Source organism: Lycium barbarum, chromosome 1 (assembly GCF_019175385.1).
Source record: "Lycium barbarum isolate Lr01 chromosome 1, ASM1917538v2, whole genome shotgun sequence".
Classification (NCBI taxonomy): Eukaryota; Viridiplantae; Streptophyta; class Magnoliopsida; order Solanales; family Solanaceae; genus Lycium; species Lycium barbarum.
The window spans coordinates 171,429,358-171,455,786 of record NC_083337.1 but is presented as its reverse complement, the minus strand read 5'-3'; the positions used below and the strand labels follow the sequence as shown (position 1 = coordinate 171,455,786).

General features: G+C 37.5%; 3 protein-coding genes across 4 annotated transcripts; 1 reads left to right on the top strand and 2 right to left on the bottom strand.

Annotated features, from left to right (window-relative positions):
• Positions 1-1,121: 1,121 nt before the first annotated feature.
• LOC132608516 (beta-glucosidase 11-like) lies at positions 1,122-5,084 on the top strand. Of its 2 annotated transcripts, none has more exons than XM_060322422.1 (13): positions 1,122-1,395; positions 1,473-1,536; positions 2,225-2,280; positions 2,358-2,433; positions 2,534-2,605; positions 2,755-2,842; positions 2,971-3,229; positions 3,324-3,439; positions 3,573-3,793; positions 4,033-4,064; positions 4,150-4,237; positions 4,368-4,458; positions 4,777-5,084. In XM_060322422.1, the coding sequence occupies exons 1-13, from the start codon at positions 1,255-1,257 to the stop codon at positions 4,982-4,984; spliced, it is 1,512 nt and encodes a 503-aa protein (XP_060178405.1). In that variant the 5' UTR covers positions 1,122-1,254; the 3' UTR covers positions 4,985-5,084. The 2 variants fall into 2 exon arrangements, with proteins under 2 accessions (XP_060178405.1, XP_060178404.1); XM_060322421.1 differs by having other exon boundaries at positions 1,126-1,395; positions 4,759-5,084.
• Positions 5,085-5,815: 731 nt separating this feature from the next.
• LOC132608542 (universal stress protein PHOS34-like) lies at positions 5,816-7,769 on the bottom strand. The gene is made up of 4 exons (XM_060322423.1): positions 7,385-7,769; positions 7,217-7,311; positions 6,552-6,673; positions 5,816-6,116 (listed from the first exon to the last, which is right to left on the bottom strand). Exons 1-4 carry the CDS (start codon positions 7,548-7,550, stop codon positions 6,029-6,031), a joined length of 471 nt encoding a protein of 156 aa, XP_060178406.1. The 5' UTR covers positions 7,551-7,769; the 3' UTR covers positions 5,816-6,028.
• A 1,127-nt stretch (positions 7,770-8,896) lies between these two features.
• Positions 8,897-24,808, bottom strand: LOC132608500 (uncharacterized). Its single transcript, XM_060322420.1, has 27 exons — positions 24,570-24,808; positions 24,322-24,499; positions 24,124-24,251; positions 20,662-20,784; positions 20,399-20,542; positions 19,585-20,276; positions 18,641-18,762; positions 18,457-18,548; positions 17,458-17,680; positions 17,225-17,288; positions 15,409-15,557; positions 15,227-15,297; positions 14,942-15,109; positions 14,783-14,854; positions 14,124-14,225; positions 13,954-14,043; positions 13,475-13,550; positions 13,292-13,388; positions 13,062-13,131; positions 12,789-12,968; positions 12,530-12,652; positions 12,359-12,442; positions 11,935-12,119; positions 11,673-11,811; positions 11,469-11,528; positions 11,143-11,247; positions 8,897-9,311 (listed from the first exon to the last, which is right to left on the bottom strand). The coding sequence occupies exons 1-27, from the start codon at positions 24,657-24,659 to the stop codon at positions 9,198-9,200; spliced, it is 3,741 nt and encodes a 1,246-aa protein (XP_060178403.1). The 5' UTR covers positions 24,660-24,808; the 3' UTR covers positions 8,897-9,197.
• Between the last annotated feature and the right edge of the window lie 1,621 nt (positions 24,809-26,429).

The window sequence follows — 26,429 nt, the reverse complement described above, 5'->3', positions numbered from 1 at the left end:
GGTTAAGTATGTAATAAGAGTCAGCGGGTTCGCTCGGCTCCGAGTATGGGGTCGGGTGCCCATCACACCCTAGTAAAGTAGGGGTGTGACAATCTTACATGGCACACTTCATCTAAAGACTTACATCCAAAGCCAAGCTATGGAACTTCAAGCTCTACCAGTAGCATGGATGATAAGGAAGGCATTGAAGGCCTTTGGAGGCTCCTACAAGTCACACAAGATGGCTTATGATCTGTGGAAGGTGGCTTGGGAGTTGATTGAAGAAGAAGCTACTAGAAAGGGGACCAAATGCGCAAGTGGCTAGAAGTGCAAGAGGGATATAAACGCAAAGTGGCCAAACATGCAAACAGGGCCATTTTTGCAAATTGGCTACACTTGCAAACTTGGACAAGATCGGGAGTTGACTATTTGTGTAAGGAAGAAACATTTCGAATTCCAAGTCAACATCCCAACTAGCCAAAGAAGGTCTCTTACCTCGTTAAGGCAAATATGTTATAGCTAGTTGTCTCTTAATTTCCTAGCAGTACAAGTAGGAGGATCTACCTCATTTATAGGGGGCTTGAATTGTGATGACGATAGGAGATACTCTTTGAGTGATAGATTGTTTAGCTAGGATTAGCTTAATTTTAGTGTTAGAATGATGGTGGATTCCATTATTGATTATAGAACATTTTATTTCCAATGAATTCATGGAGATTGTTTATTCGTAGATTTCAAGTGAACTTCTTGCCTTGATTCAAATTGCTTTGTTTCTTTTGGGTGTTTGAATTCAAATTAGAAGGGTTTAAATTTAATATACCTAAATTTGTTTATAAGATTTGCCCCATTCGGGTCAAGTATCTATCCCTCTATTTCTCATCCATTTTCTTTGTATTCTTTAATTTTCCGCGTTTGAATTGATTTGGCAAATCGATTTGTTATCATTGAAGTGGATGAATTAATCTACAACTAATGATTTCCTCCTACGGTCGCGGTTCACAATGTCAAAAAGTAAAAGAGTGATATGTAAGACTACTAGTGGAGTAGTATTTACCAAATTCGGAAAGCCACCTCAGGAGGAGGAAAAGGAAGAGTGGGATGGTCCCTGGCCATATTCTAGATAACAGAGTCGTGCCAGTTTGGGCTAACCCATTTTTCTCCACACAGAGATTGGCCACATGTTCATTAGAAGCTACTTTATTCGCAAGTTCACAAATAAATAAATAAGATACTCCACAAATAAACACCAACCCTTGAGGCATGAGATAGAGAAGGATGCAGCGTCCAGTGATGCTTGTTTTGGTGGCACTAGTGCACTTTTCTGTTGTTCTAGTGTTTGGTGCCAATGATGATGATTTGAGCAGAAAGGACTTCCCTGCTGCTTTCGTTTTCGGCTCCGGTTCTTCTGCTTATCAGGTCAGTGAACACAGATATATGTAAGGTTGATTCTAAAATGGATACTCACACACACAAACACATACTCATATTTGAAGGTTGAAGGGGCCGCACTTGAAGATGGACGCATGCCTAGCATTTGGGACACTTTCTCTCATGCTGGTTTGTTTTCTGTTGAACTAACTGCACCCTTATGCTTATTCGAACTATTGAATCTAGCATATTATGTACTGTTAAATTCGATGAACCCAAAAAATCTCTTCTTTCATTTTCCTTATCTATTAAGTACTGCTACTCTTACGTTTTCCTGAAACCAAACAAGAGGATTTTTAAAATAATTTTCCCCCTCCCTTCTTTTCCAAGCGAAAATGTTCATCTTTTCCTCACAATAAATGATAAGTAGTACGTAATCAGTTTTTTATTTCACTATCTGATAAAAACCGGATAAATGAATGATGTTATAAGAAGTATGCTGATTGAATGAGTAAATGGAAAACTTAAAAGGATTAATAAAATTTTAAATGCGACTGCTGCATAATTTTATCCAACTAAATTTCTACACGATGCATCTTAACTTATCATGACCGACTAATCATTGACTCCAATAGCTAATCAATGCTTATTTTATAAAATTATCTGCAATTACCTTTTAGACAATCCTGATAGTATAACATATGACATAAATTGAGTAGTTGGTTTTACTGCTACAAGTTTAGCGCCATGAGCCAACCTGCTGTCGGCTTCAGTTTGCCATCAATGCAGCGCTAAACAAAGGAACAAAAATAAAGAACCACGTGTACAGACCAAAAACATGCCATGACCAATATCACCAAAACTTTATAATTTCCAGGTGCATACAATGGAGCCAATGGAGATGTAGCTGTCGATGCATACCACAAATACAAGGTATGTAAATGGTTTCAACTTCGAGTTCACATAAATTAATGATTGATTTGATTCCCTTAGAAAATTATGTGTTCCAGGAAGATGTACAGCTCATGGTAGACACTGGATTAGAAGCCTACAGATTTTCCATTTCGTGGTCGAGACTTATTCCTAGTAAGTTTTATTATCCCACAATCCCACTGCTTAGGAAAACCTTACATTATCATATACTCGTGTTTTCTTTCTTCTCATGCTTGGTTTTTGTTCTATTTAGATGGAAAGGGTCCCGTCAATCCAAAGGGATTGCAGTATTACAATAATCTCATCAATGAACTCGTCAGTCATGGTTAATACATTTCCTTGTACACTAGTTTTGAATATAATTTCTTGCTGTTAAGAGATCTGAAATCGCACTTTCAAAGTGCTAGTGCATAGTACATCAAACAATTGGCTAATGGGCTCCATGTTATGCTATTGTATATAATAAACTTGTAGGAATTCAACCACATGTTACACTATGTCACGATGATTTACCACAAGTACTTGAAGATGAATACGGTGGATGGCTAAGTCAAAATATAATGTATGCTGAATCCTTTCCACCTATAATTCTTCATAAAATAGGACATACAACAACATACCCAGTATAATTCCACAAGTGGATGATACCAGTACATCTGACTGATTTCAGTTTATATTTTCCCCCTTTAGCAAGGACTTCACTGCTTATGCGGATGTTTGCTTCAAGGAATTTGGTGATAGGGTTTTGCACTGGACTACTGTGAACGAGGCCAATGTATTCGCTTTGGGTGGTTATGATATAGGATTTACACCCCCAGGGCGTTGTTCCCCACCTCTAGGAATTGGACCTTGCTCTAGAGGCAACTCCTCAACCGAGCCATACGTAGCAGCTCACAATATGCTGCTTACTCATTCATCTGTTTTCAGACTGTACAAGAGAAATTACAAGGTATCATCATTCAGCTCATTTCCAAATAATTTGTGAGTATACTGTGTTCCCAAAACCAAAAAAAAAAAGTTTACTAACATATGTTGCAATGCAGTCAACTCAACATGGTTTTGTTGGATTAAATCTCTTTTCATATCGGTTTATTCCTCATACAAATGCAACAGCTGATGAAGTTGCAGCTCTGCGAGCTTATGAATTCTACCTGGGTTGGTAAGAGCACAATTTTGTTGGCCTATTAACATAACAACTCCTCAAATCTAAGATACTCTGCACTAAGGAACTACATATTTATTAACTGTGTGGCTGTGCTTATTTGGTTCATTTTATTTCATCTCCACTGCAGGTTTACCAGTCCTTTGATATTTGGAGACTATCCTGTCACAATGAAGAGGAGGGTCGGCTCGAGGATGCCCATCTTTACCAGAGAAGAATCTAAGCAAGTTAAGGGTGCAATTGACTTCATAGGCCTAAACCATTATAATACATTGGGAGTTAAAGACTGGCCGGATGCCCTTGAAAGATATTTTAGGGACTTCATTGCCGATTCAGGAGCACATACTGTATGTAAGTGACTGATGCTACCAGAATAGAGTTACGTTCATCTATTTGGCATTTGAAGATCATAGTTGTCTTTGCTGATCTAGATAAATTTAGAAAATCCAAGTGAGAGGGACCAATCCAGTTTTCTAGTTGCTGTCATCAATCTTTCTCTGTTATTGATCTGATTGTATCAAGAAACTGACTAACTTATCTCTTTCTTACTTCTTTTTTTTTTTTTTTGGTGGGTTTTCTGATTTAAACAGTTGAGCAAGCTAGTGATACACCAAAAGGCGAGGTGAGACCTGACCCTTGCGACGTGCATGATCTTTGATAAACCTTACCATTATTTTATCTGTTATTCACAAGTTGTTTTGACTCAGTTTCCAGTGACACAACCGGGTCTCCAAGCTGTATTGGAGCACCTTAAGAAAACTTGTGGCAACCTGCCAATTTACATTCACGAAAACGGTGCGTCTCTCTCTCTCTCAACAATATGAATTTTTGAGTACATGAAAGTTGGTTTATAGGCTTTGACAACTCTCTTTGAACCTCATGAACCAACGTTTTCTTAGAAGCTTAGCATGATTTATGTTGACAGGTCAGATGACACCACGAAACGCGACACTAAATGATACGAGTAGAGTAGAATATATGCATGTTTATATCAGGAATTTGCTTGATGCTGTGAGGTAAGCCCCTCCCACATGGAACATTTGTTATTAGTCATTGACGGCAGAACTATAGACTTGTTCCTTATGTGTTTGGTTTTGTTAAAAGATGGATTAAAAATGAAAATGAACTTTGGTCTGAACTTGCATGTTTGAGAAGTTAATCTTCACACTCTACAGATTGATCAAGATGTCTCTTTTTCTCACATACTGAGTGATTTGCTTTTGAACAGTCTAACAATTATATTAGGTGTTTCTGGGTGTTCTTTCTAACATGTTGGACATTTATTTCCTCAATCCCTTGTTATACACTTATACTAGGAATGGATCAAATGTCAGAGGCTACTTCTCATGGTCGTTCTTGGATGGGTTGGAGTTATTGGATGGATATAAATCAGGGTTTGGCCTATACTACGTGGATTTGGACGACAAAAATTTAAGAAGATATCCAAAGCTTTCTCAACATTGGTACTCCAATTTCTTAAAGGGAAAATGTTGCAAATCTTCTGTAGATCTTGTAATTGCAGACAAAGTCTTCTCAATCTGAATTTTCTTCATAAGTACATCGTGGTTGTAATTGCGGACAAAGTATCTTCTTCTCAATCATTGCAGACAATAAATCCATCAGCTGACTTTTCCTTCTAAAATTGTTGTTTTTTGGTGATATGTTTTTTTCACTTTGCCATTAGTTCACAGGGTACAGATCAATCCCAATAGTGAAATAATTGATTTTGTGGATTTAAGAAAGCCTCGACTATCATTTTAGTTCACAACTTGGAAAAGCAACTTAATAAGGTACCGATCATGAGAATCCTAGGACATGACAAAAGGGCATGATATTGTACATGGGATACAAAGTCTGCAGCGTCCAAGTGTCAATACTTGAAAAAGAAGAATCATAAAGTTTGAATTGCGATGTATTCTAAGTGGTCAGTTGGTTTGCGTACCTGTAGGCATTATTGGAGTTACATGGGAAAAAATGTAGACTTCCATTCTGGCGAAAAGCTAGGATATTTCTTTCGCCAGAATGGAAGTCTACATCTTCCAGTTTGCGTACCTGAAGTGTTGCTTGCGCATAAGAGCATTCCCAGCCATTGCATGGATCCCATCTTGTATCAATTAAAGAAAATTTTCCTTGCAAGGACTAAGAACTAGTCTACCTATTTGATAATCTGAACTTGACAACTGACAGACGCTCTGGAAAAGGGTATGAAGAACTGGAAGAGTTTATCTGGGTGAATTATTGTTATAATTAGATTCTGTCCATGAAAGCATTACGTATTCAACCTGTGTTAATCAATAATGGACAGAAAGAATCAGATTTATTTGTGATGAGGCTGGCTCACTAGCTGCCAAGGTCCACTGCATTCACAGTCAGTTTTCTTTGATGCAAGACATCAATTATTATTCAGAGTCTGAAACTTATCCACAATAAATGTTACATGGCAGAACTTTTACATTGGAAAATATATAGATATGGTTACAGGGTCAAACAATAATTAATACACACTCAACCAAGTCCTCCGCTTGGAGAAATCCATAACAAAGTAATAAACTCTAGAACTTTTTCAGAAAACGAATCAGATATATCTCAAGCCTTGACCTTTGGGCGCTTCACAATCATCACACTGCAATGGGCATGGTGAGCACAGTAGTCACTTACACTTCCCAAGACAGTCCTGCAGGAAAAAGTGCATTAAGAAATAATTACCAGAAAATGCTCTCATAATTTATAGTAGGAAGAAGTGGGAAGCTTGTATGTCTTAATAGAGAAAGTGCGAGATAGCGTGACCTTTTAGTTTTGGAGAAGCTCTAATAGAATTGAAATGGATTTCAATAAAAAACAGAATGGATACAAAAGATTCATATGACCACAACTAAATATGGTATTAAGAAGTAGTTGATTGATTGATTAGCAGGAGGGTGTGTAATTTGAGCAGAGTAACTCGTGCTAAGCACCAAACTTTACATTTTTTTAGGCGAAGATTAATGTTTCAAGTACAATATTAGTCGGTTTCCATCCCAAGCCAAACAAGAGAACAATGTGACCATGTGGAATAATATTTCTGAAACTAGAGATAGGTTCATAGATATGTGGAATAAAGAAAGTTTACCTCTTGAGAACTCCATAACCATGACTACCAACAACTAACATAGAGGCGTGATGCTTCTCTACAGCGTCACACAAGACACTCCTAGCATCACCTTCCACAACCTCAACTACAACATCGTTTACCTGAAAACAATAAAGGGGAAAATGAGAAGATACAGATGCAGAGCCCATAGGCAGAACTAAAACTGCTAGCATAAACTGTGAATTTCGCAAAATATGCAATAAAAAATGAGAAGTGATAAGATTGGAGATGACTGATCAGTTTTGGAGCTAGTTTTGACAATTTATCCAGCTAGAAGATGACAACTATTCTTTCTAGAAAAGAATAGGAGATTTGCTTAGTTATATTATAGTCCAATGAAAACATGCCACCTCTAAATACTACTTGATGACCTAATGAAAAAAGTTATACCCAGAATCTAATGCTGAAGGAATATTTGGGTTTGTAAGAAAGGGAAAAATAGTGGAGTTGCATTCTGTTATGAAAGAAGAAACATTTAGGAGAAGTGAATTCGTGTTCATAGGAAGCAAATAATCATATTACATTTCTGTAGCTGTGGTTTTTCACAAGACTAGCAAAATCAAAATAGTGAAATCCCTCATAAAGAGAAAAGGTCCACTTACTTATTCTAAAATGAAAAGATGATTGAAGGAAAGATTGAATACCGATTTAGCAGAACAAATGTGCTTAGCTTTTTCGGCAACCCTGGAAGAGATCTTCCTCAAATCAGCCTCCACATACGGCAAAACATCAGCACCCCCTGCAGCAAAAATATTACTTGGGAAATATAAATACAATTCGATGCTCATATACAGACAAAAAGAAAAGAATACCAGGACCAGCGAGGCCGATGGCGGAAGTAGCAGTAGGCTTGGCGTGGACGAGGAGGAGCTTGAAAGGAGGTGAAGGACCAAAGAAGTGTTCCAAAGTCCACTCTAATGCATAAAAGCTGTGTTCGCTGTCATCCATCCCCACCACCATCACCGGTTTTTCCGCCATCCTTTCTTTTTGAAACGCAGAAACAAACTTGAAGATCCAGAAAAGAACACAAACCTCTCTCTTCTTCTATGTGATTTTGTCGTCGGCGTACCAACTGGGAAATCAAAAATGGATTTTTTTTAACTAATACTGTAGCATAAACGAAACGTGTTATGTACTCTAGGCATAGCAGCCCCGCATACAGACAGCGACGTGCACAAGCTTCTGCGCTACAAATTTTAATTAGAGACATTTTCTGGGTCAGTCTTATCTTTAGACCTTTTCGTCCATCGCGAGTTGTTTCTCCTAGCCTTGAAAAGGACTCCCCCTCCGTCTCATTTTAATCGTTCTTTTCACGCTCACTATAAAAATTTACTAACTCACCCCATTTATGAGAAAATTGACCAAAATTAAAAGAACACCTTATTTAATGTTACGAATATAGTTACAAATAATTATCAACTTTAATTTTAAATTTCTAAAATATTTTGAGACAATTCTTTAAGCTAAAATGATGTATATATAATGGGCCAGTGAGAGTAACAAATCTTCAATTCCATGCCTGGCCCGTGGAGTGGGATTTCCTTCTTTTATTTCCTGTTGCTAGAAGGATTGACTTTGACTACCATTAATATTAAGCTTAAATCAATTGCCTCCCCGGCTCTGAGGTTGTCTTTTCCAATTGTGAACCCATTTTGTTTAGTCAAATAGAATTTTCTTTTATCTTCTGTCTGCTCGTCTCTACTTCAGATGCACAAACTAGAGCAAACAGTATAGGAGAGAAACCTATTGATTTACTTATCTTAGGTTGAGTATCAGTTATTTACTGGTTATTATGTTAAAAGTTGATCTTCTAATTCGGTGTTAATGAAACAAGAAATTAGAAACTTTTAGCCAGAAAACACAGTGGTTAATGCAATTGTCATGTTGGCATCACATCACGTTAAGAGAAGCAAAGCAGGGGAATTAGTGCTCCCTCTCCTTGTTCTTGAGATTGAGATATCACAGGATTCATCTTCTCAATGAGATGCTTCGCCCAACCAATATGATTGAGATTCAATAATGTCGAGGCACAAATTGTAGGTTAGTAAAATACCAACAACTCTCGTTTTGGGGGCCCTCCGAAAAAAAAAATTCAGCATCTTTTTTTCCTTTCTGTGGAATTACTTTAGCAAACCTTTGGTGTAAATTTGACAAATGAATTATCCGAAGCAATTGACGCACACTTAAATGGAGCAGGACAGCACTGGCGAGATTTCCTGCCCATTGCCATCCCGAAGTTGTCATGCACAAATATATCTTTTGTTCCTTCAGTCGGCATTCGCATCGTACAGCGAAACAAACTTCACAAGATTCAAGAAAGGAAAGAGAGAAACAGACCATGGGTATGTTTATTAAATAAATCAATTTGTATATACAGAACAGAGACCTAATAAGGTGAAAATTGGGCGACAAGCTTCGGAAAGATATTTCATAACCTGCACTTGCTGAGATAAATACCTATAAAACTAACTATGATACACATGGGCCACGTTTGACTAGCGAGAGGGGAGGGGCGTTGGACTCGGGGGAACCTGAGATGGATTTCCATGAAAGCAGGTCCCGCTGCTACCATCTTGGGTAGATTGAGAACTAGATAAATAAAGCAACTATACAGTTAAAATGTCTCTACATGAAGTAGCTGAGAGATTTCTTCTTCCTTGATCCACCTTCTCCATATAATTCATTCCACTGGAGAAGCTCATTCATGTTTGCCGATTCTGATGATACACTAGCGCATACCTGCATTTTAACATGCAACAAGCCATGAAGCTCCTTCATAAATGCATGATGCTCAATGCTACTCTACTCTGATGATAAAGCTTAATCTACTAGTCCCTCCGTCCAATTTATGTGGCACCGTTTGACTTAGCACAAAGTTTAAGGAAGACTCTTGAAATTTGTGGTCTAAAACAAACCTTAAACATTTGTGTGGCTATAAATCATTTCAATTAAGGGTAAAAGAAGAATTTGAAGTCATGTTGTTTCTAATTATGGAAAGGTGTCATTCTTTTAGGGACGGACTAAAAAGGAAAGTGTGTCACATAAATTGAGATAGAGGGAGTAATAGTTACAGTTATGTTCCAATTGATACACTAACCATTAATCTTACCGAACAAGCTAAAATGTAACATCAAGCCATGTAGCAGGGCATCTAATGGATGTGAAGAGCGTGGAAAGTGAAGAATAGCTATATTTATGGTTGAGGATATAAAAGAGAACCTTAGAACTTAGTCTAATTCCAAGAACAAGTTTTACCACTGGCAGGAAGGCCATATGATCAGATAATCATGCTTATATATTTAAACTGCAGAGGCAGAGCCTAAGTTGTAAGAACAATCCCACGAGGCAAACGAAATTGACTATTTACGACAAACTACCTATATAAAAGCTGAGGAAAATAAAGGAACGTGCATTTTAAGAATGCAGAAGATCGTAGAGGGATAGGCCAAACCCAAGGAAGACCCATGGAAAGTCATATCAAACAAAATCAAAATATAGGATACATGCCAGTTCATTATCATCCAGGCAAGAGGTCATCAAGACATCAACAATGTAGCATTCAAGCACAGTAACTACGAGGATAAAAGGGAGGAGCTTAGTTTTATAGAAGCCTAGGCTTTAGACTGGCCTAGATGAGGCATTACACTAAGAACAATCGTCTACCAACTTCCACTATGTTGAGTTTCCTAATGTTGAGGGCTACCATGTTACGCAAGTTCAGCCCTGGGTGTGCGGAAATGTTAAATGTCCCACATTATTGGTTGAGAAATGAGTTGTATATGGTCTTAGGATGGTCGTAGATGATGTGTGGTCACACATCATAAGCTAGATTTTGGGGCTGAGTTAGACTCAAGGTCATCTTTCTCACATGGTTTCAAAGTTGCTTACGTTTGGCGAAAAAAGAAAGGTGACTAGGAAACAAGGGATGTATCAATTTGAGAAGCTGCTGATTTTTCAGCTTACATACAAGACACCAGCGCGACAGCACAAGCTATTTCATCAATTGTGATCTCCAAAATTTCTATTCAGTCACGCAAAAATCCATTTCAAAGTACTTATTCAGCAGCAAACACTGACATTTGACAGATAAACAAGACTTGACTAGTCAACATGGTTATCAATCTGCACCCCTGACCAATGAATATTTCTTTTTATGACCGAGAAATCCATCTAGGGCCAACACGTGGGACAAACCCCAGCCTTCGAAATAGGGGATAATGTCGTCCACCCCTCTACCCTTCTCCACTAAAATACCAGACTTGGCTCGAATGGTGCAAGGTTCGAACCTGTGACACAAGTCACAAGTCCCTGACCTTTGCCAGGGCTCACCAACCAATATATACGTTGATAAACTGATCTGGCACTTAATAATATCTATAAGACATCGACAATTTGCAAGAGGCTAGGCAGAATAGGATATATGAGAAAAGTTGAGAGAGAAGCATTTACTCGTCAGTTAATTATCTTGTCAGAAAAAAAAAAGCAATTACTAATTCAAACAAGATTGTTTGTGACTGAGGAAGTAAGCATAAAGTATCATGTTAATAATCACAAAAGCCATAAAACATACCTGTTCATGTGCATATTTAAAATCATCCATGTTAAGAGGACGAACGTCCGCACTGCTATGCAATGCAGGGATTGGCCTGCTCTCTGCAACTGCCAATGCTTTTTCCTGAAATCATATAAGCCAAAGTTACATCCCAGTTACTTGACAAGCGAATGACAGTATGTAAGACAAGATGATACTGATTCCAATAAAGCCAACATTACTAATCTCTGAAGGACTATGAAAAGAGCTAGTAGAGTTAGAAGAGCTTGAAGTCACAAATTTAACCATGTGTTGGAAGGTTACAGAATTATAGGAAACCACTAGAGTGAACTCACTCAACTGACCTTTTTCTCTTTCTCCAAAATTTCTCTAATTGGGCAATGAGCAGCTGTGACACACAAATTCTGTGGATGGAAATTTAGAAGTTGATAAGCGTGAATTTTGATATCATAGAAAATGTAAGGGGGGAAAACCAGTCATTGGGGCGTTAAAACTTCTAATACATTAGAAAGTCCATTAATATAGAACTACAGGATCATCTACCAGACCTTTAAATCACTCCCGGAATACCCATCAGTCATATTTGCGATAGCTTCCAGATCAACGTTTGGTGCTAACTCTTCCTTAGCCAATATAACTCTCAAAATTTTCTCCCTGTTCGGAGCATCTGGCAAGTTTACCATCAACCTGCATCAACAGAGAGCACTAAAAGTTATGACTCCACATAAACTAGTAACACGCGAATTTTCTTTTTTCCCCTTCTCTTTTCTGATTGATCAGGTAAAAAGCCACTAGTTGGTTAAAACTTACCTTCGTGGAAGTCTCCTAATAACTGCTTCATCAAGGTCGAATGGTCTATTAGTTGCAGCAAGTACAAGCACTCGTTCCTTGTCCTTTGTACGCAAGCCATCCCAATTCACCATGAATTCATTCTTCATTTTCCGCATTGCTTCATGCTCACAAGGATTTTCTCGTCTTCCAAGCATGCTATCCACCTAATAGACCAGAAGAATGGAAGTAAGAGGAGGGTAAACAACAGTCTTTTTAATAAAGCAAAAGATGACTTGCTGTAAAGAGAATGGCATTTACATTTACATAACATATAAGATAAAGAGCAACATTCTCAACTTAAAAGAGGAGCGCACACTTATACACAATGATAAGTATGTGGGAGATACTTTAACTATAACATCATTATATTCGAGAGGGTAAATACAAAGTAAATTTTACCAACCTCATCAACAAAAACAACAGTAGGCGCTATTTTACTAGCTAATGAGAAGACTGCTTTGACATACTTCTCTCCTTCACCGAACCACTACAATCAAGAAAAAGTTGTAAGGCATTAAAGGAAGGGCTTTAAAAGACAAAATGGGAACACACAAACAAGAAAAAGTTGACATACCTTTGAAGTAATGCTTGACATTGATATATTAATAAAGTTCGCACCAGCCTCAGTTGCAACAGCTTTTGCAAGCATTGTTTTACCGGTACCAGGGGGGCCAAAAAGCAGTATTCCCTTGCAAGGCTGTACATGATAGCTTCTTCAGAAATAGAAGTGCATAAATGATGAACATGTTTCAACAAACCCCACCCCCTATGGCAAGAGAAAAAATTAAAGTCCAACGAAAATTGGATCCATATATACAACAAAATATTTTCACCTTGGTCAGCTGTCCTTTACAAAACAATTCAGGTCTTTGAAGTGGTAGCATCACCAATTCTTTCAAAGTATCCTTGACATTTTCCAGTGCTCCAATGTCACCAAAAGTAACACCAATATCGCTAGGCGGGATTACGTCCGCAAGTAGTCTCTTTTCAAAGTCATTCTCAGTAACCACGTCCTGAAAACTCAAGCATTAGTACTCTGCTTCAAGAAGTTCAGAACAAATAGCAACCTTTTGACAAATTAAATTTGCGAAAAAAAGATACTTAACCTTAAGAGATTTTTTAAGACTCTTTGTTTCATTGTGGATGCCTTGCAAAATATTGATTCCATAAGAAATGCTGTCAGATCAAATAAAAAACACGTCAGTGCGATGCCTCCTTTTGCCAACCCCCAGAAAAACCATGAAGAACCCTTCAGTTGCCCAAAGTAGGAAAATAAGAGGACTTAATAGTGCACATCTTCCAACATTATGAATTAGACAGTAAAATTTAATTTGACCTTGCACTGCCGATAACCAGCTTGGCCTCTTTTACTGACGATTCAGATTTGTGCATAACGTGATTGCTCAAGGCCCAGCCTATTATCTTTTCCACACCTATCACACACAAGGAGAACATGAAAACATATTATAATCATGTTTCAGTTTCAAACATAAAAAGCCCAACTTCAAGGAATACTTACTCTCATTGGTTAATGCTTGATCTTTTATGCATAAAGTTTCGAGGTCAGGGCAATCAATTCCTATACGATTCAAAACCTGAAAAGACAAACAGTTCGAATAATTCAATCTGTCGATTAATTGAAGGTACAGTCAAAATCATTATAGTTGGCGAATCTCCAATAGACAGAAAAGATGAGAACATTCATCAATTAACCTAAGCTCTTTTGAAAAGAGATAAGCCTAAAAGAAGGTGGAATGAGGTGATATCCAGAACAAAACAGCAAGAAAATGAAAATTGGGTATGCTAGAGAAATGTTTCATGGTTCTATAAATGACAGTGTCCATGAGAACTTCAAAGAACATCCCGTAGAATTTGAGGATAGGGGAGGAATCGTCCATGAACAGTCCTGTATTATACAGCCAAAAAGCAATAAAAGGAGAAGACAAAAAAGGTATTTGCACTCAAGGTGCGTTAAGCTGGGGCAGAAGGAGCTCTCACATTGCGAATGCTTGCGATGTTTGACTGAGATTTCAAAGTTTCACTATCTCGCTCTAGTTGTTGCTTCCAGTCAGATAACAATGCTTCATCCTGCCACAATAAAACACATACTAAATGCTTCCATCACAGTATTTACAGTTGGCAAGAGTATGCATGAACTAGGAATTTACCTGAGGTAGTTGTATGGTAACTTTGTTGGGGAAAAGACGGGTGAGCTGCTTCATCGTTTTAGGAGTTTCTTTGCTTCTATCATGCAACCTACCAAAATTATCCTGGAAAAAGCGAAGACATTGCAATGCATTGAAATCAGTTATCTTACCAGTGTATATGCTTCTAGAATGCAATCCATGATTAAGTAAATAGCCTTGAAGCTTCAACAAAAAGCCAATTCCAATAAAGTAAAGAGACCGAGTATCCGTAACTCCTTAACTATAGATCATGATGGAAAAAGAGGTTTTTGTACTGGGTCAAAAACGCTAGTGTAAATAATCTTGATTAACATAGTGCTGAACGGGAAAACAACAAAACAAAGGCAGTCCATGTTAAAATAATGCAATGCATCTTCAGAGTATGTAGATGTCATCTTAAGGTCTCCCCAGTTACAACCCAGCTCTCCACAACCACTCAACAAGACAGAAGAATACAGAAGACAGAAAAGGAAAAGAAAGGGCCACGCATCGCCTCGCAGGTAACTTTTTTATGAACGTAAAGTGTATTTTATTATTACTATAGGCCAGACACACCTCCTTGCATTAGAAGGAGAAAACAACTAGAGATCAAGTAATTGAGGGAAAAAGAACACATAAAAGAGATAAGCAGATTCACATACTGGGAAGGCAAGGTCAAGCAATGCTGTCTGGTTACTTCCGAACTTTGTAAACAGTAGTCCACCAGGATGTGACTGGAAAGCATATAGGAAATGCTATTAGTCTTGCGAGCCAGAATTTGATTCCAACAGAAAATAAAAGACAACTGTGCCTTTACATACCTTCTCCTTTCGGTTGTCTGTTTGGGTATGGGAAGCTATGACAACAACATTCTCAGGTAAATGTTCGAGCTTAATCTTGAAAGCAGCATAAGCCTCAGGCACCATAGACTTCTCAATGTCTTTGACAAATAAAACTAATGCACTATTTTTACTTTCTTTTGAAGCAACCTACAAATATGAAACAAAGTAAATATAAGGACAACTCAATTGCATACAATTCCCAAAAAAAAAAAAAGGGGAGGGGGGGGGGGGGGGGGGGAGGGGGCCACAATACATGAAAATTACCTCAAAGAGTTCATCAATGGCCAGTTTATCAATATCATCACTGCTTGAGCTATCAAGGCGGAGAAAGTCAGCTGTTCAAGAAAAAAGGTCAAGTTTCAGCAGGAAGACATGCTCGGTTATTCCACGTTGCTGGGCAACACATAGATGAAACTTTTAAAATGAACCAGGTAGCAGAAAACTACCAGCACAAAAAAACCCATGATCTTCCTCACAGCGACCACCAAGATCATTGCCCTCTGGAATTGATCTATCAAACCTGATGCCAATCTTAGAGGACTCATTATCTTCAAATGCAAGAACCACTTTGCCCCTGTAACCATATGTTGGACCCCTGTGATTGTGTATGCATGCCATGATTTGCAAGATAAAGAAAAGAGTCAAATCACAATATACACACCCACTTTTACTTGATAAAAAATAACAATACTTTTATCTAAACAAATCAACCTACAGAAGCAATTCCTTATTGCATTTACATGCCCTTACATACCATATGATTGCTTGATTGACCCAAAATATTGAAATAAATAGTGAAACTCTCAACTATTTTAAATCGGAAAATTATATTTGCACTGTCTATAAAACATCTGAATGAATACAAATTTGCATCGTCTTCTTCAAAGTTAGTTAGAAATTGAAAACTATATCATGTAGACCAAAACTCGATTACCACAGAGTTAAATAACAGTTTAAAATTTAAACACACTTACATGATAAAATAATAGTCATGAATATTTCAACTTCTTATATAAAGGACCATGTTATGTCATATTTCAGAATCAAGTCTATACTCAAATCTTATTTTAACATTTGCAAAGTAAAAATAACTAGTCTGAGGGGAAATATTGAAGAGTTTGAATGGCATACTATTTTTTAAGAGGTTTGAATGATTATGTAGTAACAACATATATTAAGACAAAATTACACTTAAAACTGCTAAAGTATTTGACTATATTGAAATATACTTTCAGCATTTCTATTTCCTACATAAAACAAATATTTTAAATAAACTTTCAAAATATATATAGATATATATATAACCGACAAATCCCCGAGGTCCAATCGCGGACGGTTGAAAGATCAGTGAATAATGGACCTGCTCATCTACCCTTCTCCACTTAAATTCCAGGTTTTTGCCTAGGGTTCGAACTCGTGACATTATTAATCATTAATTTTTTTCAAAAACTTATCAATTACTCCCTCCGTTTCAATTTATGTGAACCCATTTGAATGGGCACGGAGTTTAAGAAACAAGAGAAGACTTTTGAAGTTGTGGTGTAAAATGAGGCACATATATTTTGTGTGGCTGTAAATCATTCCATAAACGTAAATTGTTTCCAAATATGAAAAGGGGTCATTCTTTTTGGCACGGACTAAAAAGGAAATAGGTTCACATAAATTGAAACGAAGGGAGTATTAGATATGCGCAGTATTACTCTTAGAACTTTAAGGAGGTTTTAGTTACCAGACGCTACTAACTTCTTTATAATTACAGACACCTAAAATTAATTTTCCTATGCCACTTAACACCAATTAATTCGCTAACTCCTGGCAATCATTGTTTATAGGCTATCCTGATTAAATTAGCCACAAAGCTAATAGCCACATCGCATATCGAATGTCAAAAGCAGCAGAGATTTACACACATGCATGTGTTGCACCCCGTAATTTTGGAGGGAGGGGGGAATCCTATAGTCCTGTCCCAATTGTTTCTTTTGTTAGGCCCATAAAAAAACCCACTTTCTTTCTTACCATAACGAACACACACACATTATTTATGTGTCTGTTAGGAATCACACGCGCGCGTATATGGTAAGAAAGACATGAATGTTCTTTTTTTCATGAAAATTTGAACAAGACATCACTGTTAAGAATCAAATTCTCCAATGGAAACAACGGAAAATGCATTAGCAAGTCGGATGTGAATTGAGCATAAATGGGAACTATTGAGCCAACATCTAGGATGAAGAAAATTTTAACCAAACTTCAAGCCCTTACCTCAAAGGTGTTTGCAAGGGAGAAAAGCCTGACTGTAACGGACCAACATACTTCACTCTATCACCTGTCAAAAATACAGATTCACATTCAGGATAGAACTACAACAACAAATCAAGACTTCAACCCAATTCTCTCAATTTTCCTTTTCTTTTGAGATGGTAACTCTACCGTACAGACACACACATAAGAAAGAGATCTTCCAGAAGTACAGTCACTGAGGAACACCTAATTACCTTTCTTAAAAGTGTAGTTTTTGGATGATGCAGTAGATGCCTCCTGCTTAGGTTGAGCATGAGAACTTATTGTAGAACCACCAGTTATATCAGCCTCAACGCTTGAAGTTGGCTTCTTATTAAGATGTAGTGCAGCCACCTGGGCTGCACGTTTAGCAAAGACACTTGCTCTCTCAGGCTTTGAACTTTCCTTTACAGAGTCAATGACTTTGGCAATTGATCCCTGCATGATGTTCAAGAAAACAATGAAATGCAGGATTCAGCGATTGAAACTGCCTTCCGAAAAGAAAAAAATATATATTTGAGTGCCACCCTCTCAGTTTCACTTAACACCCCAATATAAACCCAACTGGTTCGACTGCAGGACAAGTGAAAAAAGCAAAAATTCTTCAGGTGATACTGACCATGATTTTATAGTTATTTGCCTCCCATTAAAATATTATATCGGCAATAAATGGAGGATCAATGATTAATAAGATGTCAGACTTGTAAAAAAATGATTAATAAGATATCAGAACTTAATCTTTTGAAAAACCTGAGCATTGAACTCAAGATTATTAGTAGGGAACGAGAAAATTGTCAAGTTATAGATATTTCCTTGTTCCACCAAGGAAAGAAACAAGAAAACTGGCAGTCGATTAGTTTCAAGCAGCAGTACAAATAAATGTATTTTGAAATGTGCAGCACAAATATATGTATCCACAAGCATTTCTGGTGACACAACATTGTGTTGTATGCTAGAACCAAAGGGGGATGTAATAGCAGGAAATGCCGATGGTTATATAAACACACTCAACTGATCTTATCAGCATTGCAAGTTGCAACCGAGTGAAGATTAATGATGTTTTTGACCTACAATTTGGATTCCTATCTTTTTCTCTTTTGAGGATCAATTAGCTTAGCGCAAATGTCCCTTACAGCTTTCAATAAAATTATTGTGTTTCATGAAATTGAGCATACAAAAACAGCAACACAAGTTGAGTACAATAAGAGGCTTACACCAGGCAATAAAAGAGAATCAACAATCAGTAGCCTGACACCAAAGTATTTTGCAAGAGCCTTGGCCAATGTCTCCTGATAGATTTCTGAACCTGTGAGCAGTGCATCAAAAATGTAATATTAATGGCTATATTGAATATCAAATAGAGATTTCCGTAATTATATATGGAAAAAAAAAAACTACCTGCTGGACCTGATAACAGAATCCTAGGGCACAACGTGGGGAGATCGGATGCATATTTTGTGAATTTGTGACACTTCAAATGAACGTAAGTGGAAGCAATCAGAACATTCTTCGTGGTTTCACTGTCATGGATCATGAAAAAAAACACCTCAATAAAACAAATTCCAAAAGTACATTTTGCACATCCTGCATCTATCACTAGACACCAGCAACACAAAAAGGGAGAAAAAGTACACATGTACTTCTGAAAATACCATACAGAAACGAAAAAACTACAGGTTGCAACACAAAGTACTGATGTTAATAGAAGATACGAGTACTGCATTGCAATATATACCAATTGCACCTATATTCTCTTTTTATTTGTTCACGTATGATGCAATATGAGGAAACAGTAATATCATACACATATTATCTAGACACATGTCTATGTTAAAAAAGACACACAGTCATGCATATCAATCATATATACAACAACAACAACAACAACCCAGTGAAATCCCACATCGTAGGGTCTGGGGAGGGTAGAGTGTACGCAGACCTGACTCCTACCAAGGTAGGACGGCTGTTTCCGAAAGACCCCCGGCTCAATAAAAGCATAAAAAGAAGTCAGATACGGTTAGATAAGGTTAAGAGATTCGGATAAGAGATTTAAAGCGATATGGAAATGAAATAATGCAAGCGACACAGAAAAATCAATCATATATAGGAAAGAAAAATGATAAACACATAACTCCCACTGATTAATAATAGTACAGCATTAGTAAAATCAGAACTCCATTTATACATTTTCTGACAGGTAAAAGATCAACTCCAGTCACACTCTAACAAGTTGATATCACCGAAACATTTGAAAGGAAAAGCACCAAAAAAGGCATCAAAATACTTGGAAAACAACAAGGGCGATAATAAGATTATTTATTGCTTGAGATCAATGTGCTCACCTCAAATAATACGGGAAGTTTTCAAACGAGACCTCAATATTTTTTGAATCAAGTACTCCTTGTTGTAACGCATCTTTAAAAGCTTGCCGCCTGGTTGATGTCAAAATTGGCGGGTCAAAATCTCTGAGTAGTTCCCGTCCCCTTCGCTCTTCAAGAATTTTGGAAATGCTACCACTTAAATCGAACTCAGAAGATCCAGCAAGTACTCGCAGGAGAGGTCGCAATTCCTGAGCTACCCCAGAGATCTTCCCCAACTCTGCATCCATCTTCCCTATCTCTGCATCGACTGAATCAAGTGCACCACTATCAAGATTCAAGTTCTCATTTCCAGTTTCAGGAGATATTACACCAGTCTTCTCACACAGTGAAACACCAGGTAAATCACTATGATCAGAAGCATCCTTCATTTCAGCATCTAAATCATGTTTGTCTGCCACTCCATTTGCAGCTGGTAGTCTTGGCATTTCTGAACCTTGTTTCACATCTTTGCCCTTTTGAGATGATGGTGGGAGAAGGGATGACTCTTTCTGATAGCTTGACAAAGATGCGAGGGTTGATGCCACCGCTACTGTGGAGGGGTCCCCTGACCTTGCCTCAATATGCAATCCCTTGACTGATCCGCTATGAGCCTCAAGTATGCTGACTGAATGTGGCAAACTAGATTTGTCATCATTGGTGATTTTTTCGAATATCTAAAAGAGTAAGTAGAGGAAACCATTGATTCTTCGAGTACTAACATCAATATGGAATGCACACCTTTTACATGTATATAAACTCTAAAAGCAGGGGAAAACATATTGGAGAAAAAGGATACATAAGCATGTTCACCCGACGAGCCAAAAACAATCTCATCACCATCATTGAGAGGCACAGTAGAATTTTTTGGGTAGACCTTGCCATTGACTTGCACGTCACCTTTCTTGCCAGTAATTTCAAGTAGAGTAATAAAACCTCCTTTCTACATACACATAAATAGAATGAAAAATGTTAGTTTACGTCACAAGTGGGAGAGAAAGGAAGTTAAGTTATACTACTTCAAACAACAGTAAAAGAATATCTAAAAAATGTCAAGTTCACCTCCTGCTCAATGTGCTTCAGATTACACAAAGATTTGCTAACTGAAGGATCTCCTATCCACAAGTCACATTGACGACCTTGACCAACAGAATAAATGGGACGATGCATGACAAAATGAGGATTCTGCAGAAACAAATTGAAGTCAATTAGTGTCTTCATTATAGAAGGAAAAAATTAAGCAAGTAATAGAACTGCATAAGTTCTTCATCAGTAACATAAATGTGTAGACATGACCCAGCCTACTTTTTTAAAAGCTAAAATGATTCATTACATTTATGTCCAATTTTCTTTTGAAAAAAGTATTATTTTCCTATGGACAAATCTTGGTATTGGGAAGTTCTCTGGTTTGTTTCTCAAAAAAGGTGGTGGAAAAAATAACGTTTGGATTGTTTGTATAATAAATATTATTAATTAAATAAACAGTTTTTGGACAAAAGCCTGAAAGACAACTAAAAATATATTTGTACTTTCCTGAATAACTTTTTGGATTGTTTTTCACAAACAAGATTACTTATCAGACCAAACACTTTCCCTTTTTGAAGAAAAAAATTCCAATTCAAATGCCACCTTAAGTTTAACGACAACCAATTGAATTGGGCCTGATGTTAGGACTGTGCCCAAGAATTAAGTTGAATTGAGACATAGGAAGCATGGACACCAAATTGAAGTCGTCTTCACTCCAACATCAACATCCTTCAACATCTATCCAATACCGCCCAACCATTTCCTTGAATTTTGTTCATTTTTAATCCAAACACCAATATAACACATGACAACATCGCATATTAATACTTTTGAGAAGGTTAGTTTCTGCAACGTACAGAACTTCTTATCTAAAATAACATATCGGGCCTCCAAATTAATAGGGTATTTTATTTTAAACTTGAAGACAAAGCTACCACTGTACAGGAGATGAACTATAGATGCATCTGTTGGTTAGATTTTCGGTGCAAGCTCCAGGATGTACATGAAATACATAAGATGATAGATTTCATTAAATTGCTTTATTAAAATTAGAATCTTTTGTACAGAGGCTTTTCCAGACTTCCCATTCCTGTTTCCCAATCACCATCTTGATGTAGGGGTCTGTTTCTATTGTAAAGCAATCCAATATCTATAGATCTTTTTGTTAATCGTTAAAGGAAATTCACTATATATAGACCTTGGTGCAAAGATAAAGATGATCTGTGCAATGTCTATATGATTTAAGCACAGGCTAAAGAACACACCACCATTGAATGTACACAAGATTACAAGTAAACATGTAAAAACCTGCAAAATCGAGGTACACACAATGGAGACGGGGAATAATGGCATGTTTTCTGTCAATTTCTACTATGAGAAACTGTTGGGCAGGGAGGAGCACACTTTCCCGCGTCTCTCAGTATGGATTCCTAGGGTTCCGAGAAAGTTTGTTTCTTCACCCGGTTAGCTATGAGGGGGGTAATTTTGACGGTTGAGAACCTGAGAAAGAGGAGGATTACATGTGTTGGTTGATGCTTCATGTGTAAAAGCTCGGGTAAAGACATGAATCATCCTCTTCTACATTGTCGGATAGTCGGATAGTGACTCGACTGAAAAATGGTACAGCCCAACATTTAGCTTCTCCTATTCGCTGAAGAGTGGAGTTTTTTTTTGATGATGTAAGTGTTTTATAATCACAAAGGCATCAAGGGGATGCATAGTTACAAAAGAGGAGGAAATATCAGCTCATACAAAGATAACAAAAAACCTATCGTAAGTCTAGAGAGCTGGCAAATCCAAGAATCTATCATAAGACTAAGGAGCTAATAAAATCCAAAAAAGAGTCTGGGTTGTATGCAGGGGTAAAATTAATCCAGCTAAAAAGAGTAGTCAGGCATCTGGCCTTGAGATTTGAGCTGGCAGTTACAATACCATGAAAACATCTTTGGTTCCTTTCCAACCATAAGCACCACAAAATGCAAGCAGGGACCATAGACCAGATTCTTCTGATGACCTTCCCAACTTTCCAAGAACTCCAACAGACAAAAACTTCCCTGACAGTGTGCGGTATAACCCATTGCAAACCAAACAAAGTGAGGAACATATTCCACACATCTGTAGCAACTGGACAGTGTAAGAATAGGTGGTTAATGGTTTCAGAGGTGCAATGGCACATGTAACATCTATTAGCAAGATGAAATTTCCTTTTCATGAGGTTGTCCAGAGTTAAACAAGCCCTTTTTAGAGCGACCCAGCAGAAACAGGAGACTTTAGGCGGTAAATTGATTTTCCAAATCAGCTTCCAAGGCCATTGATCAATCAGGTCCTTGTTGGAGGTCAGAAGCAGGTAGCCTTCTTTGACAGAATAAGAACCGTCCTTGTTACTGCCCCACTTAAGCCTGTCATTTTTCTGAGTGAGAACTGGGCTGTTCTGTAGACACCCAATCAATGCTATCATGTCCTCTATTCGCTGAAGAGTGGAGTTTCCAGTTGATGAATTGCCTCCAAGGACACCGTTTAGTCAGGTAGCTGATTTCAATTGTAGTTATGTTTGGTTCGAGAATTTCTCCTAAATCATAGGTGGTATTAAGCATTGCATATGCTGTATCATTGAGGCTGAGTTGATGAATGCTCGGGATTTCGTCACCAGATTCAACGAATAATGTCTATAGACGCACCTGAGGGTGTGGCCTAACAGTCAATGAGGTGGGTTGAGAACCATGAGGTCTGAGGTTCAATTCCTACACTAGGTGAGTTCTTAGCCTTTGAGGACAGAATTAGAGTTACCTGGCACCTGTGTTGGTGGGAGGTAACAGGTACACCGTGGAACTAGTCGAAGTGTGCAAGCCGGCCTGGACACCACGGTTATCAAAAAAAAAAGTCTATAGACATACTCCCCCGCATACAGTCTATTTTCACTATAGATCGGGTTATTCTGGTCTAAATTCATGGTAACGAAGAGTTGTGTAACTTGGTAGAGAGATATTTTGACAAATAAATGATAAAGAGATGAGAGACTGAGCGAATAAGGGTAGAAGACAAACCCTAAAACACCACATTATATATCCTTATTTCATATTTTTTGGTTCTTTATTTTTGTTCAGAAAAAACAGAGCATAAATCGATCCAAATAAGCCAAAGTTTTCGGTTTGGTTGGTTTGTACAGTCCTAAGGGTTACATCCAACCCACGTTGGATTCAACTTTTCCATGTTCTGTTCTTAAGAAAACAAAAATATAACATACTGAGCGACTGTATTCCCTTTATTAAACCCTAAAGGTCACATACTCTTAATTGAAAACTAAGAAATCCAATTTTAAATGGAGGAGTAACTGAAATTCACAAGCGGAAGGCGAGAATGGGTGCAAACTTAAATGCTTTTCAAGTTTTGTTCTTTTCATATCATGGTCAGTATGTTGTGCACTTTTGCCATCAAATTATGACCAAATGTTGTAAATTTTAATCTTCTCTACTGGTTAACATAGAAAGAGTGACCTACTTGAGAGCACTGGGAAATAAGCTTTCCCCATGCAGCCGCAACATTAGATTTGAGCTGGCGCTTCTTGCCCCTAGTATTCAATGCCGACCCATTTAACTTGGCCTTGTCCACATCAATCGCAGAGTGACCTAGAAGAAGTTCAAATTAAAAGATCGGAATTTTGATAAAGTCAAGGGACATGCAAAGAATAAATGTTACCTAGAGTGATGGGTGATACGAAAGGCTCGGCTTGCACTTGATTATCCGCATCGGAGGACTTGAGAACAGTAGGAGGAGGCAGATCAGCCGATCGAACCTCCTGTTCAGCAGATTCATTCACCGCACCCTGGGTTTTCTGCCCTAGGGTATCATTAGTTGATGACAACGCCTCCGCCGCCTATAAAACCCACCGATCAAATAAAATTATTCCAGATACATGCAAACATGTGAATAGATGAAATCGTTACCTTGGAGCGCTTGCCGTTAGGGAGAGGAGATGAGGAGGGAGAAGAGAGAGGCCGTTTAGAAGAAGAGGAGCTTCGTCTCGTTTCCACCATGTTCGATCAGATCCAAATTATATGGATTTTTTTTTATTTATTTTTTTTGTAGAGAGAGAAAGGGGTGAATGATTGCGGGGAGATCAGTCGCCGGATGGATGCTACTTAATTTATAGGAACAGTCGTAATTTTATAAAAAGGCAAGGTTCCACTAGTTTGGGCGAATCATGGTTTTATAGGCTTCGGCTGGGTAAAGGCCCTCAGCCTGAATCATCATGGGCTTTGTTCCCCAATACTCCCAATCCCAAATAAAATAGCTACTCCTAATTTTGGTAAATTCAAATCTGGTCACTCACTATATAAGGTCGCTATGTGGATTTACATAGGTGAATTGAATTACTTAACTCGTCCAACTCGAAATTGTCTTCTTTGTTTTTATTTTCTCTTTAATTTCTAATTTCTAATAAGTATTTTGAACTACGCCTACTTTAACCTTTAAATTCATGTACGTACTCCCACAAACTCATCCACGAATTGTGAATCACAATCAACACATCTTAATGTGAAGGAAGTCCAACTGTGAGCATGCAGGAATGTTATCTCCTCTTCTCTTTATTCTTTTGCTTTTTGGTTAATGGAATGTCATTTTGGGAAACTCTTTTGTGTTGCTCGATGATTCCAATGGCAAGACTAATAATTTATCCATAAAATTCTACATATACGGTCTCTCTCTTTTGGCAAATGGAGTAATATTTTATATGAAATATATTTATCTCGTATTACATAGTGGCAAGACTTAATAAGTCAACCTTGCAACAACAGGACACATGAGGAGCAGAAACCACACATGCAATATTGCTAATAATATATCTAGTAGTTACTAGTACTAATATAATACTGTGTCTTCTTTTAATTTTAATATAATAGTAATAATAGATGAGATGTGAGTGGCTGCAATCATTAGCTTGGCATCTCCATTAAAACTTGTTCCGAGTGTCACATGCATAGCTAGGACATTGACCTCAGAGCAATAATTAATACTATAGCTAATATTATTTAATACCAACATGTAACATTGTAGCTGAATTTGTATTCGAATTTTGTCTAAGTTACAGGATTAACCTCATTATGCATAAACATAATCTCTAATCTGGAAAAAGTTTCACTTGTGTCAAGAAACCATCAGATGTTATGTGAGATATTTTAATTATTAGACAAGTACACAACTCAGTTCACACCATTTTCCATGTTGGCCTCCAACTTGTGAAAATGATTTTATTTTTGATGCAGCCATAGCGCATAGTGGTATCATAGTACCCTCCCACGCACGGTACTGAATTACTGATGGTGCTTCTTTTTATTTCAAGCTCTGTCCTCTATGTTCACATGTCTTGCTGTTTGCTCTTGTTAGGAGGAGAATAAACTATTGAATTTTTTATGGATCGAAAACATTCGGCTACTTTACGTTTGCTCATCATTTTTTTATGAAATATTATCTAACATTTTATTCAAATTCATTGTTGCTATAGATTACCGAGTGGTGGTTCTAATACATTTGTTATGAGTGTGAACCCGGTAGTATTTGTGCAAACCTTATATTTCAATTAATACGTTCACCAAGTATCTATAAATTTTCATGGTGAACCCATTAATTATTGTATTTTTAGTTGAGGTCGTTGTAGGAACTCAAAATCTTCAAATTCTCACCTTTGAGATAACCCCATCCACTTCACGAGTTGCTTTATTAATTTGGTTGGCTGACACAATTTTGTATGAAATAATTAAATACATTAGCCAAAACTTTTTAATCATGAATTTAAGACTACTAAA